We start from the raw sequence: 17,798 nt of genomic DNA, 5'->3' as shown, positions 1-17,798 counted from the left end.
TTTTTTTTTTTTTTTTAATGCAGAATCTTGTTGAGCATGGAGTCTCTAATTGTGGCCTGTGGGCTTAGTTACTCTGTGGCATGTAGGATCTTAGTTCCCCAGCCATGGATCAAACTCAAGTCCCCTGCTTTGCACGGGGTTCCCTGGAAGTCCCTTAAAATACTAATTAAAAACCATACCTATGCTTGTTGATCTTTGGACAAAAACAGCAGCATCTAATCTAAATTGAGTCTTTAATGTGAGGCAAGTTAACTCCTCTGTTATTTCATTGTAATGTTTTAACTCATTTAAACTATTCTGTAAAAGGGGCTTTGTCTATTGTAAAGCTCTTTACAAATGCAAGAAGTTATTTTGAAATTGTATTTGAACACCCTAGGTCTGTGTAGCCAACATGATATTCTATATGGGGACAATTGTTTATGTTTGAGTTATATTTTGAATTTTTTCTTAAAATTGGATCTTTTAACTAACTGATTTTAGGAAAACCTGTTATTCTGAGTTCACTTTCTTTATCTATAAAGTGAAATACAGTAAAGTTCCTTTCAGCTCTGATTTGAAAGCCTTAATTTTAAATAAGAGGGGTTCAAAATTTTTGAAAGGAGGTGATATATTTAACTACTTTTTTTTTCAAATACTTAGATCATGGAAGGAAAGTGGTTGCTGTGTATGTTACTGGTCCTTGGAACTGCTCTTGTTCAAGCTCATGATGGACATGATGATGATGTGATTGACATTGAGGATGACCTTGATGACGTCATTGAAGAGGTAGAAGACTCAAAATCGAAGCCAGATGCCAGCAGTCCGCCATCGCCAAAGGTTTGACGTGATCTTTGAATCTGTTCATTTTGCCTCTTGAGATAATCAAAAGATGAAGGTACATTTTGGATCCTTACCACAGGGAAAGCAAAACTTGCTAAAATACTTACTGCTCTCTCTGTCAACCTTTGTTATGTTGTCCCAAAGATAAATTATATGGGTTGAATTTGAGGGCCAGTTATGCAAGTTTGAAAGCAAACCAAAAGAATAGATCCTACTGAGAATATTTTAATTCTTAATTCATTTTTATATTTAACACAGGTCACCTACAAAGCTCCAGTTCCAACCGGGGAAGTGTATTTTGCTGATTCCTTTGACAGAGGAACTCTATCAGGGTAAGTGTTTCATAGGGGGGAAAAAATCTTAGAGGCAAACATCATGTAAATAAGATAGAATAGTAGATTCCTTTTTAGATAGCATTTTATATTTTTAGTCCCATTTAGGAAAAATCTTTTAGAACATGTGGTTCTTGCTTCCATTTCTTTTCCCTTCACCTTGTCTTTTCTTCTTTGAGAAAAACTTTTTTTTTCTTTTGAGTCTTAAAAAGTGAAATTATTTCATGTATTTGGTACTTTTTGTTACAGATTTTTGATTTGAGTATATTATCACTACTTGAAAGACATATTTAATAAAAGTTGAAAATAGAGTGATTAGGTGGGCTAAGAAGAGCTGAATTGTCCCTGTTTTTATTATTATTTACATTGTTTCTTTTTATAGGCCAACTATACTTTGAATCTTAATTTGGGGGGATATCTTCATTACAGGTGGATTTTATCCAGAGCCAAGAAAGATGACACTGATGACGAAATTGCCAAATATGATGGTGAGAGTTGCATTTGATTTAGATACAATAGCAGATTGAGATACGGTATGTTTCCATAGTATCTCAAGACTAGTTTAAAAGGAGTATGTATGTATACATTTTAAGGTTATTCCTTGGAAGTTTGCTATTTTTGCATGTCCCATTATATTTTATAGGGTTAGACCTGTTTAATTTTAATTTTTATACTATAAAGTGGAAAGATAATTTATTACCCATGGTACTGTATTTTGGACATGGAAGGTCTTTTCTAGGCATTGGTACAATGCATGTGCTATGGGTTTTTAAAAACTATATCCTAATATTTATCAGTTATGTGTGTTTTATATTAATAGGCCGGCTCTTAGAGGTAAATGAAACATGTTAAACATTTGTCCGTGTGATGAATTTATACAACTCGGAGTTTTATTTATTACCATTTAAAGATCTTCAGAGGTGTAGTTAGGGAGTGAAATGGAACTTTTTTTTGTTGTCTTGCAGGAAAGTGGGAGGTAGATGAAATGAAGGAATCGAAACTTCCAGGCGATAAAGGACTTGTGTTGATGTCTCGGGCCAAACACCATGCTATCTCTACTAAACTGAACAAGCCCTTCATCTTCGATACCAAGCCTCTCATTGTTCAGTGAGTAAAACACTTGCTTGATAGAAGCTTTCTTGGAAGAATGATAACATGTTTAAAACTGTTACTCTATGTAAAAAATAATGAGAATAATTACATGTTGCAGTAGAAGTTTTAGGATGTGTTTCAGCATCTTGTAACATTTTTTTTTCATGCCCAATAAATTATTTTGAAATAAAGCAGCCATTTTTCCTCCTGATACGAAATGAACTTCTGGATTTTGCGGGTTTTTTCGGTTTTTTTTTTACTTATTTAATTTTGGAGGATTGGGTGGACATAACAATAGAAGACCACCTGACCTGCCTCTTGAGAAATCTGTATGCAGGTCAGGAAGCAACAGTTAGAACTGGACATGAAACAACAGACTGGTTCCAAATAGGAAAAGGAGTACGTCAAGGCTGTATATTGTCACCCTGCTTATTTAACTTATATGCAGAGTACATCATGAGAAACGCTGGACTGGAAGAAGCACAAGCTGGAATCAAGATTGCTGGGAGAAATACCAATCACCTCAGATATGCAGATGACACCACCCTTATGGCAGAAAGTGAAGAGGAACTAAAAAGCCTCTTGATGAAAGTGCAAGTGGAGAGTGAAAAAGTTGGCCTAAAGCTCAACATTCAGAAAATGAAAATCATGGCATCCGGTCCCATCGCTTCATGGGAAATAGATGGGGAAACAGTGTCAGGCTTTATTTTTGGGGCTCCAAAATCACTGCAGATGGTGACTGCAGCCATGAAATTAAAAGACACTTACTCCTTGGAAGGAAAGTTATGACCAACCTAGATAGCATATTCAAAAGCAGAGACATTACTTTGCCAATAAAGGTCCGTCTAGTCAAGGCTATGGTTTTTCCTGTGGTCATGTATGGATGTGAGAGTTGGGCTGTGAAGAAGGCTGAGTGTCGAAGAATTGATGCTTTTGAACTGTGGTGTTGGAGAAGACTCTTGAAAGAGTCCCTTGGACTGCAAGGAGATCCAACCAGTCCATTCTGAAGGAGATCAGCCCTGGGATTTCTTTGGAAGGAATGATGCTAAAGCTGAAACTCCAGTACTTTGGTCACCTCATGGGAAGAATTGACTCATTGGAAAAGACTCTGATGCTGGAAGGGATTGGGGACAGGAGGAGAAGGGGACAACAGAGGATGAGATGGTTGGATGGCATCACTGATTCAATGGACATGAGTCTGAGTGAATTCTGGGAGTTGGTGATGGACAGGGAGGCCTGGCGTGCTGCAGTTCACGGGGTCGCAAAGAGTCGGACACGCCTGAGCAACTGAACTGTATAAAACGTGATCAAAATGAGGGAAAGGGGAAATAAATTAATGCCATATGGTTTCTGCTTTTTTTTTTCCCCCTAAAATTAGGTATGAGGTTAATTTCCAAAATGGGATAGAATGTGGTGGTGCCTATGTGAAACTACTTTCCAAAACCCCAGAGCTCAATCTGGTAAGTACTTTCTGTTTATGTGGCCACCCAATTACCTTTTAAGAATTTCAGAGAAAACGAAAGAAAATTTTCTAAGACCTGTGAAAATAAAGGTCTTCTTTCCTGCTGTTGAAATATCTTGGAAGTTGAAAATATCGACTTTGACATTTCTTTGCTTTTTATTTGAAATGTAAATTTTGAAGCTGTTTCTTAGTTTCTATCCTATGTAATTTTTAGTTTTAGCAAACTTTATAAAAGAAGTATAACTCTCTAGATAAATGCATTATTTTATGTTTTTAATCACTTTCATACAGTCTCAGTAAAATTTCTGGTAATTTCTGGTTATTTTCACTGGTATCTGTACAAATCTCATAAATGAATAAATAGGACACTATTTGGGATTTTGTAAGAGGATATATCATAGTTTTTGAAAAGTTGCTTTTCAACACTTTGAGTTATTTAATTCATTTTTGTTTCTGAAGGATCAGTTCCACGACAAGACCCCCTATACGATTATGTTTGGTCCAGATAAATGTGGAGAGGACTATAAATTGCACTTCATTTTCCGCCACAAAAACCCCAAAACGGGTGTTTATGAAGAAAAGCATGCTAAGAGGCCGGATGCAGATCTGAAGACCTATTTTACTGATAAGAAAACACATCTTTATACATTAAGTAAGAAAAACTGTTAATTAATTTGGGGGTTTTTTGGCACTACCCATTTATCATCCTTCTAAAGTTATAAACCTGCAAATAACAATCTCTATTGACTTAAAATCTTAGTGGTGAGAAGAACTTAATTTCTCAGCACTAAAAGAAATGTTTCTTCCTTAGGTTGAATTGAGAAACAGGTTTTAAGAAAAGCTTGTATGTCCTGTATAGAGATTCTTTGCTTGGTTTCCACTCATCTCCTGCCTTTGTTTATTTTCTTGTTGATAGAACATTAAGTAACAGGACATACAATAGAAATGCGTGTACAGTTTTTCTCAGTGTCTTCTAGTTGAACTTGTTTGGATGTTCCAACACCTAGACAGTTGAGAATAGTAATTCAGACATTGGAGTGGGGTTTTTATATTCATAAGGCTTTTTCTGCTGCTTTGAGATCACATATAGTCATGCCTCTTTTCCTAAAGAATGCAATAACTTTTTTTCTTTATAACAAAAGTATACATATTCAGCATAGAAATTTGAAAGGAAAAAAGAAGACATTTAAAGTATCTGAAATATCAACATTGTGATATGTATTTGGCCATATGTGAATACATATGTATATATGTGTAAACACATATAATTTTATATTAACAGAGAAGGCAGTGGCACCCCACTCCAGTACTCTTGCCTGGAAAATCCCATGGACAGAGGAGCCTGGTAGGCTACCGTCCACCGGGTCGCTAAGTCAGACACGACTGAGCTACTTCACTTTCACTTTTCACTTTCATGCATTGGAGAAGGAAATGGCAACCCACTCCAGTGTTCTTGCCTGGAGAATCCCAGGGATGGGGGAGCTTGGTGGGCTGCCGTCGCTGGGGTTGCACAGATTCGGACACGACTGAAGCGACTTAGCAGTAGCAAGTATGTTTTATTTCTTCTCTTCACAAAAGTGTGAGAATTTTCTATGAGAATATTTCATTGATAATGTTGATCACCTTCATTATCGTTTAGGATAGCAGGATAGTACTGTGTTATCTTCCACAGTATTCTGGATGTGCTGTGATCTAGCCACTTGCCTATTAGACATTTAGTTGTAGGATCCAGGCTTTAGCATAATTCCACTTAAGATACCTTTATAGATTTAAAGTTATATTTGCATTCTTCACTGGAGTCCAAAAGTACAACCTGAGTAGATTTGTGGTTTAATAAATAAAAGGTTTGTGTGATTGGAACTGATACCGACTCAGAAGATGAGGAAATGGGCCTTTTCTACTGGGGGACGGTTATAATAAGAAAACTTATTTGCCTGTTGACCTGTGTGTACCCATTTGTGACAAACCAGTATCGCAGTTACTTTGCATATCTTTGGGTTTTTGATGTTTTTCTGTTCATATTCCATGTTCATGGAATATTTTGTTGTTTTAAAATTTTACCTGTTGTTTAATTTCTAAAAGCCTGAAGAACTAATGTTTATGATTTACAGATAAGGAAAAGACTACAAACTTGCCTGAGCCTCCATGACCATGTTCCGACTCTTAATACCCAAAGTCATTACTCCATGCTTCTGCCTTCTGTTAGAAATATGATCCTTTGTGGTAAAGAAAACTTGGGAATGAGTGGCTAATTAACTTTTTAAAATTGCATTTAATTTTTTTCAGTCCTGAATCCAGATAATAGTTTTGAAATATTAGTGGACCAATCTGTTGTTAACAGTGGGAATCTGTTAAATGACATGACTCCTCCTGTAAATCCTTCACGTGAAATTGAGGACCCAGAAGACCGGAAGCCTGAAGATTGGGATGAAAGACCAAAAATACCAGATCCTGATGCTGTCAAACCAGATGACTGGTGAGTCTGTTTTTGAATGCAATGGAGCATTTCATATATTTCATGTGGCTTAAGCAGTCTTATGATGGTTGAAATGTGATAATTTGTATAATCTGTGATGCAGTCTAAATGTTAGGAAAAATGCAGACTACTATAGCTGAAAATAGAAGTGACCATATGGTGATCAGCAGGGCTGCCGAGGTCATCTGGACTGCCTCACACCATTTTACAGGCTACTAGATGCTGAAACTAATGATAGGGATTGCCTGTGGCAACGCAGTTGGTTTGTGGCAAAACTTCACATCTTTTGGCCTGGCCTTTCCCATGCTTCTGCAATTCAATTTAAAGCTGGAGTCCTAAAATTTTAATTTGAAAAATAACCTTTCTCCTATTAAACTGTACTCAGGAGATCTCTGCTCTCTGTTGGGCACTGGAATACAAAGCCACAGGCACATAGCTGCCTGCACAGCTCTCACCGTAGTTGTGAGACAGGCAACTGAAGTTGGCACGCTTATGGTGAATGATCTAATATGTGTTTCCATGGTGACCAGAGCACCAACTATACCAAACTTCAGTATTCTTAAATTGAGAATTGAAAGCGGGCAAGAGATAACTAACTGGTAAAGATGGGAAATGGTATTTCTGGTTGAAGGAGAATATCATGTGCAGAAGTAGAGGAACGGGAGCAAGCTTAACACACATGAGGGAAATTGAGCGGTCTTTTATGTAGGATGCAAATTGAAGAGTGGTAAGAAATGAAAACAGGTGGGTTGTCCTCTTGTATATGACCCTGTTTGAACTCTTGGTATGGTGACTTGTGGAAATGTTAGAAAGTGAACAAAGAGAAATGATAAAACTGACCTTCCATTTATAAAACCATCCTCTTAGGTTTCATAGTGAAATTCTAGTTGATACTTAGGTGCTGCACTGGTGTAAAGGGTGAGTTTAGATTTGGGCTCCCCTTGTTCAGTATTGTATTCCTTAACTAGCTGTTTTGTTGTGGGGGAGGAGAAGTAAATGTTCAGCTTAAAAGGTCAGCTGAATGATAGACAAGTTTTAGTCCTAACACAATTTTAAACTAGCATAGTTCTAAAACAAGCATAACCCTGACCAAGAATAGATGTCCTTGCTTACCAGCTAAAGTGGCACTGTCTTACAGTAACTGCATGAAGCTTTGAAATTAGGTACTTCTTGATAAACTTAGAAGGGTGACTGTAAAGTCATAATTGACACGCTGAAATCCACCCTTTTAAAATGTACAGTTTACTGGTTTAGTATATTCACAGTGTTGTGCGGCGATTACCACTAATTCCAAAACATTTTTATCACCCAAAAAGAGGCCTATACCCACGAAGCAGTTACTTCCTCCGTTTCTCTCTTCCACCAGCCTTTGGCAACCACTAATCTACTTTCTTACGGATTTGACTATTCTGGATATAGGATTAATAAGATATGTGGTCTTTGGTGTCTAGCTTCTTTGGCTTAGCATAATAATTTTAAGACTCATCCATGTGGAACCTTGAATTGATACTTTCTTTTTGTGACTGAATAATATTCCATCCTGTGGGTGATACCACATTTTATTTACCCGTTCCTTGTTTAATTGACATTTAAGTTGTTTCCCTTTTTGGGCTATGGTTGTGAATAACGCTGCTATGAACATTCAGATGAATGGTTTTGGGGTGAATATACATTTTCATTTCTTTTGGGTGTATTCCTAGGAGTGGAATTGTTAGGTCACATGGTAACTATGTTTAACTTTGTGAGGGACTGCCAAACTGTTTTCCAAGGTAGCTGCACCATTTTGCTTTCTTAGAAGCAGTGTATGAGGGTTTCATTTTTTTCCATATCCTTGCCAATACTTAAACTATCAGTCCTTTTTCATTATGGTCATCCTCCTGGTTATGAAGTGGTATCTTATTGTGGTTTTGATTTGCATTTCAAAATGATGACTAGTGATGTAGAACATATTCTCATGTGCTTTTTGGGCATTTGTATATCTGAAGAAATGTTTATTCAAATCCTCTGCTGCTGCTGCTGCTAACTAAGTTGCTTCAGTCGTGTCCGACTCTGTGTGACCCCATAGACGGCAGCCCACCAGGCTCCCCCATCCCTGGGATTCTCTAGGCAAGAACACTGGAGTGGGTTGCCATTTCCTTCTCCAATGCATGAAAGTGAAAAGTCAAAGTGAAGTTGCTCAGTCGTGTCTGACTCTTAGCAACCCCATGGACTGCAGCCTACCAGGCTCCTCCGTCCCTGGGATTTTCCAGGCAAGAGTAGTGGAGTGGGGTGCCACTGCCTTCTCCAGTTCTGCATACTAGGCCCTTGCATATGATTTTAGCTATTTTTAGGAGGAGCTATTTCACAGAGTGGGACCACACTGTCATCATTGTAGTTCTGTGGCCAGTGTTGTCATTAATTGTCTTTTTCTTTTGTGCTAAGGGATGAAGATGCCCCTGCTAAGATTCCAGATGAAGAAGCTACGAAGCCCGAAGGCTGGTTAGATGATGAGCCTGAGTATGTGCCTGACCCAGACGCAGAGAGGCCGGAGGACTGGTATGAGCACTGGTTAACTTTAACATTGCCTGCTTCTTACTGAAGGGAAAGTCAGTGCTGAATGCAGCCAGGGCTTCCCCGGGGGCTCAGACGGTAAAGCGCCTGCCTGTAGGAGGCGCTGGCTCACTTTAGCATCGCCTGCTTTTTTACTGAAGTGAAAGTCAGTGCTGAATGCAGCCAGGGCTTCTCTGGTGGCTCAGACAGTGAAGCACCTGCCTGCAACGCGGGAGACCCGGGTTCAGTCCCTGGGTCAGGAAGATTTCCTGGAGAAGGAAATGGCAACCCACTCCAGTATTCAACTGCTCAAACTTAAGTGTAGAGCTCAACAAACTAAATTGATTACATTTTCATCTCTCTTTTTAATGTATCTATCACAGAAAATCCTTTGTTACTGGAAATGCAGAAACAAAATGATGCTTTGTAGTATGCCGCTGAATATTCCTACAGGATTTTAGGGAAGCCCTAGGGTAGCTTTTCATAGTCCTGCTTCACAGAATCCACCTGTAGTTTGTTTCTGTCTCCACAGGGATGAAGATATGGACGGAGAATGGGAGGCTCCTCAGATTGCCAACCCTAAGTGTGAGTCGGCCCCTGGGTGCGGTGTCTGGCAGCGACCCATGATTGACAACCCTAATTATAAGGGCAGATGGAAGCCCCCCATGATTGACAACCCTAACTACCAGGTTGGTACCTCCTGATGGTTGAGCTGCTTCATTGAGCTCTTAGTGTTCAGATAGTTCTCGAGTGTGTAGTGAGGCTGCCACAGATTGATCCTCTATATGCAAACAATTGAATTAAAACCAAAGTAAACTTCAGAATTACGAGAGAACTTATGTGTTGTATTGAAAAGATGAACCTAAAAAGTGGAAAGACGAGCTTTCATAATTGCATTATAACTTAAAAACAAACAAAAGGGAAGATGTGTGGTTTGGACGCCCTGCTGCCATGTGGCGGGGTGCTCCAGCGTAAATGTCCACACTGGCAGTCTCTGGTAGCGTGGATAGGGGACTGTGGTGAAAGTTGGTCCTGACCATGAGTTAGCCCGTTGTTTGACCTCGGTATCTTCAGCTACGAATGCTGAAGCTCAAATGAGATGATCATACCGGTGGTGATACCTTAAAGCTTCAGGTTTACCGTGGCTCTGTAACAGTTCCGACCCTGGTCTCACTTCTGTTTCTATTCCAGTCAGATTATTTAAAATCATTAATTTCTACTTTACAGCTTACTTCGAAATGTAAGTTGTATCTCTACATATAGACTGTGTATACTTTTCTGTTTTAAGTGTATTTTAAGTTGTGCAGGCAATAAGAAAAGTTGCCCCTTAGCTGTTTTGTTGACGGCCATTTAGGTGAATTTCCATATTTGCTTTTAGAATCCTTGCTACAGTAATTTTCCTTGTACTTGTCTGAGTATATGTGGTAACTGTTTCTCTAGGTAGTTGTCTGAGGTGAAATATCTGGTTGAAGAAGTGTGTTCTGATTTATGCTCCCACGCCTACCAGCAGTTAGTTGATAAGACTGAAAGCTCTTGGAATGTGCCAGGTAGAGCAAGGTGTAGGTCTGAATCAAGGTCATGGGTGAAACTGAAAGTAGAAATTGGAGGTAGTTGGAGTTCAGCCCTCTTAGAGGCATTAGTAGCGTTTATTGTTTTCCTCCTGTTAAGTTTCACACGGTCAGCACTTACTTCACAGATAATGCAGAATTCATCTTATTTAGGTTCACTATAAATTTGTGTTGATCATTACTGAAATGATTTTTTTAAATACTTTCTCTAGGGAATCTGGAAACCACGGAAAATACCAAATCCAGATTTCTTTGAAGATCTAGAGCCTTTCAAAATGACTCCTTTTAGTGCTATTGGTTTAGAACTGTGGTCTATGACTTCGGACATTTTTTTTGACAACTTTATTGTTTGTGGTGATCGAAGAGTAGTTGACGATTGGGCCAATGATGGATGGGGTCTGAAGAAAGCTGCAGATGGGGCTTCTGAGGTTTGTGCTTCCTTGTTTCTTGTGCATTTATCTCTTTTATAGGTAACTAATTGCTACTGTTGTGAAGAGCGATCTTCTAAGATTTGTCTTTTCCCTATTTGGGAATGTTGTCATAGAAAGTGTGACCTGTGTTGACTGAAGACAAAATACTGGGGTTTTGGACATGATTTCATTAGGTTAATACAAAGATTTTAGAGTCTATATTTGTGTTATATGCATGGTATTTCTTTCTTTTTTTTTTTTTGCATGGTATTTCTTTTAAAATTGTGTTAAAATACAGTTAACAGGGATTGACATATATACTACTATATATAAAATAGATAACTAATAAGAACCTATTGTACTGCACAGGGAACTCTATTCAACACTCTTTAATGACCTATATGGGAATAGAATCTAGAAGAGGAGATATATGTATAACTAACTCACTTTGCTGTACAGCAGAAACTAGCACATCGTAAATCAACTATTCTCCAATTTAAACAGTGTAAAAAAAAGATTTAACAAAGTTTTCCATTTAGGATCTATTTTAATGCACTCTTAAATATTGAATCTTGGTTTATTAAATAAGTGGAGTTTTCAAATAATTGGTCATAAGGCCAAATTGAAAATTGGAGACACACTAAGAAAAAGAAATTCTTCATTCACTGATCCCTGAGGTTAAGAAACTTTGCAGGTAATTGGGGAGCCAGCTTTCACACCTAGGAAAGAGAAATACCCTTGTTGATAAAGACAGCAGGAAAACTGAGACTTTTATTTCCTTTTTACACTGTGTGGACATCTAGGCTTGAATCCTGAGAAAATGGTGTCTGAGCAGTGCCATGCAGAAATTTAACAGTGGGACAGTACTGCCTATATTTAGTGTCAGAAGCCGACCCTGAAATGAGTGCTGTCTTGTTTTCCAGCCAGGTGTAGTGGGGCAGATGATTGAGGCAGCTGAGGAGCGCCCGTGGCTCTGGGTGGTCTACATTTTGACTGTGGCTCTGCCCGTGTTTCTTGTCATCCTCTTCTGCTGTTCTGGAAAGGTATGAGTTGCCATTGCTTTGTTTTGTTTTATTTTGATTCACTCTTACCATGTTAAAAATAACCAAGATATATTGGCAGAGGTTTTTCTTCGTAGCAGCTCAGTAATGACTGGGCCACATTTGGTGCTGACTTCTGAAACCCTGTTATTTTCAGTGGCCATTTTTGTGCCCAGATGGAAGTAGGATTGTTAGCCCCTCAGTTGCTGGTCTAGTGTATTGCTCTCCTTCGTATTTGGCAGCAGCTTTCTGAAAGAAAAGAAGGGGGAAAAAAAACTTAGATATGAAACTGACCCATCTGGGCACAAACTAGATTTTCCTGCTGGCATACCTGTTTCTGTTCATATACTTCATAATTCAATCTTTGATTTCTCATTATCCATTTCTCTTTTCAATATTCCCCCTTTCCCCCAAACACCACATACAGGAGTAATACAGCCTTGATTGGAGTTTTTCTTGTTTAGTCTTTGTTACATGGAATTAAAAAAAGAAGAAGAAAATTTTGTTTAGGCCCTCTACTTCTGCTTAAGAAGACTTGTGCTTCATACTGCATTTAAGACGTTTTGTAACCTGATCCCCAATCTTCTTTTCCAGCTTTATCCTCTGCCACTATTCTGCATATTTGTTAGCTCAGTCACCTTTGACTAGCTAGACTTACACATTCCTGCCTGACCCCTTTGCTTCTACTGTTCCTTCTACTTGAACCACACATGCTCACTGGAGAGGAAGCTCTCAGGCAGGAATTCCTTCTTACACATTTCTTTGTACCTGCTCCAGCATACCACTTGTACAGAACTTTGCTCATAGGCATTCAATAATTACATGGTAATATAATACATAAAATATGAACAAACCTGTTGTGCTTTGGGGGAATATTTCAGAAACAGGCCAGCCCTGTGGAATACAAAAAGACTGATGCTCCTCAGCCAGATGTGAAGGAAGATGAAGAAGAAAAGGAAGAGGAGAAGGAAAAGGGAGATGAAGAGGAGGACGGTGAAGAGAAACTTGGTAAGAAGTAGACCCCAAAATATCTGCTCTGAGCCAGCACCCTAAGATGTTGCTTCAAACTCTTATACGCACGTTACTGTCAGGATTGTTTTAGACTCTAGAAGCGTGTTCTAATGCTAATTTTCTAGTTACCAAAAAATAAGTGTAAGATTTTGCTTAGTTGTTTTACTTTGACTTCTTAGAAGAGAAGCAGAAAAGTGATGTTGAAGAAGATGGTGACACTGTCAGTCAAGAGGAGGACGACAGGAAGCCTAAAGCAGAGGTAATGGAAAGTGGCAGCTCAGGGGAAGGCGCACGTACGGAGAGTGTTTTCATAAGATAGTTTTCAGTGGCTACGACAGTAAAGATTCTGTTATAGCCAATTTTGTAAAAGTGGGATTCTTAGTATTAAAAAATTCAATTTTTTAATTTTAAATTATATCTGAATCTCAAAAATACTTTCTGTGCTGAAAATGGTTTTCTGTAATAAGGAGAAGGCAAGGAAGACTAATAAAGTGCTTTCTAGTAATGGTAGCTTCGAGTTGTTTACAGTTCTGTTTCATCAACTGTTTCTCCTCACTGTGCCCTTAAAACTATTTCTTGGACAGATCACTGCATTCTAAAATTTTTGTCCCTCTTGCTGATGAACTCATTTGTTCATTCATTCAGTAAATATGTCTGGAGTAATTGTTAGTGAACAAGACAAAAATACTCTACCTTTGAGGAGCTTAATTCTAGTGGAAGGAAACAGTAAGCAATGGGCATTTTAAGGAAGTAAATGAACAGTATGATAAAAAGCAATGAGCTATGAAAAATAAAAAGGAGACAGAAAAAGGTTTTGGAAGTACTGGGGGCAGAGTGAGTTGTACATAATTTTAAAGATGATAGGCCTCACCATAGCAAAAACTTGAAAGAGGTAAGAGGCTTTGCCGTGGAGATGTCCATGGGAAGAGAATTCTTGGAAGAGCAAACCACCACTAAAAGGACCTGAAATGGTAGTCTAGAAGGCCAGCATGGCCAGTAGATTACGAGGATGGAGAAGAAGAACATGGGGAGGGCTCCAGGTTGGGGGAGGCCTCTGAGGCTGTTGTATGGGACTTGGCTTTTCCTGCTAGTGAAATAGGCAGGCATCATAGTCTACGGGGCAAAGGACCGATGGGATCTGATTACTCTGGCTTTGATGTTTTCTGCAGACCAGGGAGAATCAAGGAGCCTAGTTAGATTACTGTACTAATCCAGGCAAGATATGGTGGCTCTGAGCAGGGTGATAGAGAAGGACATGAGTTTCTGATCTGGATTTCTGATCGGATTGGACAGATTGGATCTGATCCAATCAGGTGGATTGGATATGAGGTATGAGGGAAGGAAAATAGTCCATGTCATTCTCACCACGGTCCCTTTTCTCAGCACTTCTCTTTCATTCTGATCCTTTCTGGAAACTACCCAGTTTTCATTTCCAGCTACCACAACTCTGCCCTTCTATTGATAAAGGTCAATGCTGTTTATATTTTCAATGGATATATTCTGTCTCAACTAGAATGCAGAATTCTTTCAGGTAGGGGCCAGTCTATTTTCATATTCCCCCAAATTCCTCACACAATAAGTGGGCGTAGCGTAGAAAGCACTGGATTTGTAGTCTTATTTCTTTTAGGCTGTGCCATGCAGCATGTGGGATCTTATTTCCTCAGCTAGGGTTCCAACCTGTGCTCCCTGCACTGGCAGCATGGAGTCTTAACCACTGGACTGCCAGGGAAGTCCCTGGGCTTGTAGTCTTGAATATTATATGAACTCTGCTTGGGCTTGGATAGCCTTTAGTCCTTATGAATCTGTGCTTTCTCAGCCTCAAAGTGGGACTAATATGTCCATAGACCAGTGGATTATTCAGGATTAAGCAGGATAACACATGATAGCCTGGTGTTTGGTCCTTTTTAAAGAAAATATTGATGGGTTAGGTTTAGAAAAGTGCACATTTATGGAAAACAAAGACTGAATAATAACACATGCACAGTTCTACCACCACTGACCCAATCATTGTTTTTGGTGCATTTTTTTCTAATCATTTGTTTGTTTTTCCTCAAATGAATTATACTCAGCTGGTTGATCCTGAAAACTTGGTGAATTTTTACTTTAAAAAAAAATGCTAATTATAGTGAATTTCTTGTTTTTTCAACCAACAGGAGGATGAAATTTTGAACAGATCACCAAGAAACAGAAAGCCGAGAAGAGAGTGAAACAATCTTAAGAACTTGACCTGTGATTTTTCTCTCCCTCCCCTCCCCCTGCAAGTGTGGGTCCTAGGAAAGGACCTGGCACACCTTGGGTTGAAACTCAAAAAACCTTCCGATGCACCACCATCAGCAGGTCCCAGCTGAACACTCGCCCGTGTAATTTTAAACATCTAGCAGTAAATAATTGGAGTTGTGACATAAAGGACCCTGTTTCTGTAGAGAGAAAAGCTTAACATAATTGTTGTGAAATGTAACATGAAGCAACTAACTTGTAATTTTTTTTTGTTTTTAAACATGTTTGTTTTTTTAAAATAGAGTGATAGAACTTTGCCAGTCTTTAAAAATCTTGGCTTAATTTAATATATTAATCTGTCCGTGCAGAAATAAAACCAACCTTTAAAAATGTTAGGGGAATGAATTTGAAGTTGGTGAATTGTAACTGATTTTAAGTTTGGTATTATGAAACATTTAAGTGTCTTTGTCCCCTAATTGATAATCATGTTTAAAATGTAGTCATTTGTGGTTATAATCTTGTTTTGCTTGCTTCCATTATTCAATGCCTCCTAAGGAAAGTGAGAGTGATTGGATGGAAGCCCAAATTTAAGTAGAGATTGTTTAAGTTATATTAAAAATAGACATACAAAAAGAAAAAGCATTTCACTTGTTGGTTAGACTATAAAGTATGTGTGTTCTCTTGCCCTTGGAACAGCTCAGTTCCCACACAGCTTTGCAGTTAGTGGAAGAGGTGGCATATATGGCACTCAGGCATCATGCCATCCTTCACACGCCAGGAGCGTCTGGGCTCCAGCCTTCTCACGCAGGTGGCTTCTCAAGGAGCTACCACCGTGTGTGAGCTCCAGAGTAGGTGCAGATGTTTTCATCACATCTTCCACGTTGTTGACACTGTCTTACCTTCTCAAGTTCCCCAAATTCCCGAGAGCTTTCTCCTCTGCTATGCATTTTGTCTTCACAGCGCAGCTTGCAGTCCCTTGCTAAAGATGATTATAAGCTCTGCATAGTGTTAAGCTTTATTGTGGTTATGTGTATGTTTCTTCTTCCTTTGTTAAGCAGACCCACACCTTTCCAGGTCAAAATACAGGATAGAGTGCTATCCTTCATCTTTACCATTTCTTTTACTCCGTTTAAAGACTTCAGAAGTCTAATCCAGAGTTGAGCCAATTCAGAATTGACTGTAATTGAACACAGGCTAAAAGTATTTATGGGGGGAGTGACTTTTAGCATGAGTTTTCTGATTTTTGTAGCTGCTAACCTTTTAAATCTTTATTTGCAGTTCATGTAACAGTTGTCTTAAATTACATGATAAAGCAGTCCTGTTCAATTTTTTTTTTAATGTGGCTTGTAGAATTTTTAATAAATGAGCTTAGGTCTGTTTTTTCATGTGGAATGCAGATGGGTGCTATCAGAGCCTCTCCCCCATCACTATAGTGTAATAATATCATTATTACACCACACTGAAATGTATTCAGAACTAGATTTTTTTTATTTTTTAGCTTTATTGTTTCTTCAGAGGTGTTGCAAATGTACCGATGATACTGTTTCTTGCACTGAATATATAAACACTCCAGAGTGTTTATATTGGGGAGATATTGGGGAGGAAGTATATTCATAAAAGATGAAGGCTGTATCTGTTTATCTTCAATTTTTTACTTGTTCACTTAAATTCTTATGAGGGTGGGATGCATTTTCTTGCTGTTCAGTGCTTTATCCTTTTTCATCTGTCGTTCTGTGGTCACAGTGACCTTAGCTATGTAGCAGACTTTCCCAAATGTATTGAGTGCAAATAAACAGTTACTTAGCAAGACCTGAAAATATGTCTGCAGGTTTCTCCTTGAAGTAAGCGTGTGGGATCGTTGCATTCTAAAAGTCTGCCGCCTTCACCCTGAATTGACATTGTATGTCATGCTTCCCTTACGGTTTCTTCCAGCTGAGTTGTGGAATAATGATTATAAATCAGTAGACTGTTCATTTGCAAGATAATTTATCATATCCAGGGTAATTCAGCAATGTTTGTCTACCCTCCCCCCTAGTCCTTGGTCTGGGGGGAACCCACGAAAAAACAAAGCTAAATAAAAAGTCTTTTCTTGGTTCTGTATTCCACTTTGTTGAAGATGCAGCCTCCTAATTAGAAGTCTGACATTAATGAACGAACAGCAGCAGTATTCATCTCTTTAAAAGGCACTTATTTTATATGCTGGTTATCTGCCCCATTGATATAAAATGCCCACTGCATCAGATGTGTTCCTCAATTTCTCTTAACCATAACACACTCCACTTTTCTCAGATTGTTGGCTTTACTAAATGGTGTTCCATTAAAGTCCTGTGTTAAGCATCTGCTTTTGACTGAACTTCACAAATAACCTTCAATTTGTTTTACTGTTTCAGGAGTGGGTTAATCTTCCATTAATTGGCTACTACAGGAAAGTTTGCTAATACACAAACTGTTATGAATAGTAAAATAGTTATTACTTCATCTTACCACATGAAGGTGAATATAATTCAAAGTAGGCTTTGCATCTTTTTCCTGTTGGATTGGGGTTCAGTAATTTCAGTTGTATAGGATGACTAGCACCTCAGAAGAAGAGTGGTGATTTGTAGATAATATTCTTGTAGATTATGGAAACCATTTAACTTCAAAATTTTTACTCAAAAATAAATGACTTTTGGGATCAGACTCCATCTTTTATATTCCTATTTAGGGATATTTTAGAACATTAGGTCAAAACTTTATGTAGTATTAGGCTTTTGAATTGCTTTCTGAAGAGTACACAAAATGTAGTGCTCCTAGTTACAATTATCTTTCCCATTAGAAAGGAACTTTAAGTCTGGTGTAAAAT

At 38.4% G+C, this 17,798-nt stretch overlaps 1 protein-coding gene across 1 annotated transcript in view; it reads left to right on the top strand.

Annotated features, from left to right (window-relative positions):
- CANX (calnexin) overlaps positions 1–17,635 on the top strand; it is a 33,012-nt gene extending 15,377 nt beyond the window's left edge. Inside the window, exons 2-15 of the mRNA XM_061421294.1 lie at positions 640–816; positions 1,078–1,151; positions 1,581–1,639; positions 2,117–2,258; positions 3,622–3,703; positions 4,165–4,357; positions 5,992–6,181; positions 8,603–8,716; positions 9,243–9,399; positions 10,491–10,706; positions 11,612–11,731; positions 12,610–12,736; positions 12,919–12,998; positions 14,893–17,635. Of these exons, the coding sequence (XP_061277278.1) occupies positions 643–816; positions 1,078–1,151; positions 1,581–1,639; positions 2,117–2,258; positions 3,622–3,703; positions 4,165–4,357; positions 5,992–6,181; positions 8,603–8,716; positions 9,243–9,399; positions 10,491–10,706; positions 11,612–11,731; positions 12,610–12,736; positions 12,919–12,998; positions 14,893–14,946 (1,782 nt within the window). The 5' untranslated portion in view covers positions 640–642 and the 3' untranslated portion in view covers positions 14,947–17,635. The remainder of the gene's footprint in view (positions 1–639; positions 817–1,077; positions 1,152–1,580; positions 1,640–2,116; positions 2,259–3,621; positions 3,704–4,164; positions 4,358–5,991; positions 6,182–8,602; positions 8,717–9,242; positions 9,400–10,490; positions 10,707–11,611; positions 11,732–12,609; positions 12,737–12,918; positions 12,999–14,892) is intronic.
- Positions 17,636–17,798: the final 163 nt, after the last annotated feature.

This window comes from Bos javanicus, chromosome 7 (assembly GCF_032452875.1).
Source record: "Bos javanicus breed banteng chromosome 7, ARS-OSU_banteng_1.0, whole genome shotgun sequence".
NCBI lineage: Eukaryota > Metazoa > Chordata > Mammalia > Artiodactyla > Bovidae > Bos > Bos javanicus.
This window is presented reverse-complemented; position numbering and strand designations above follow the sequence as displayed.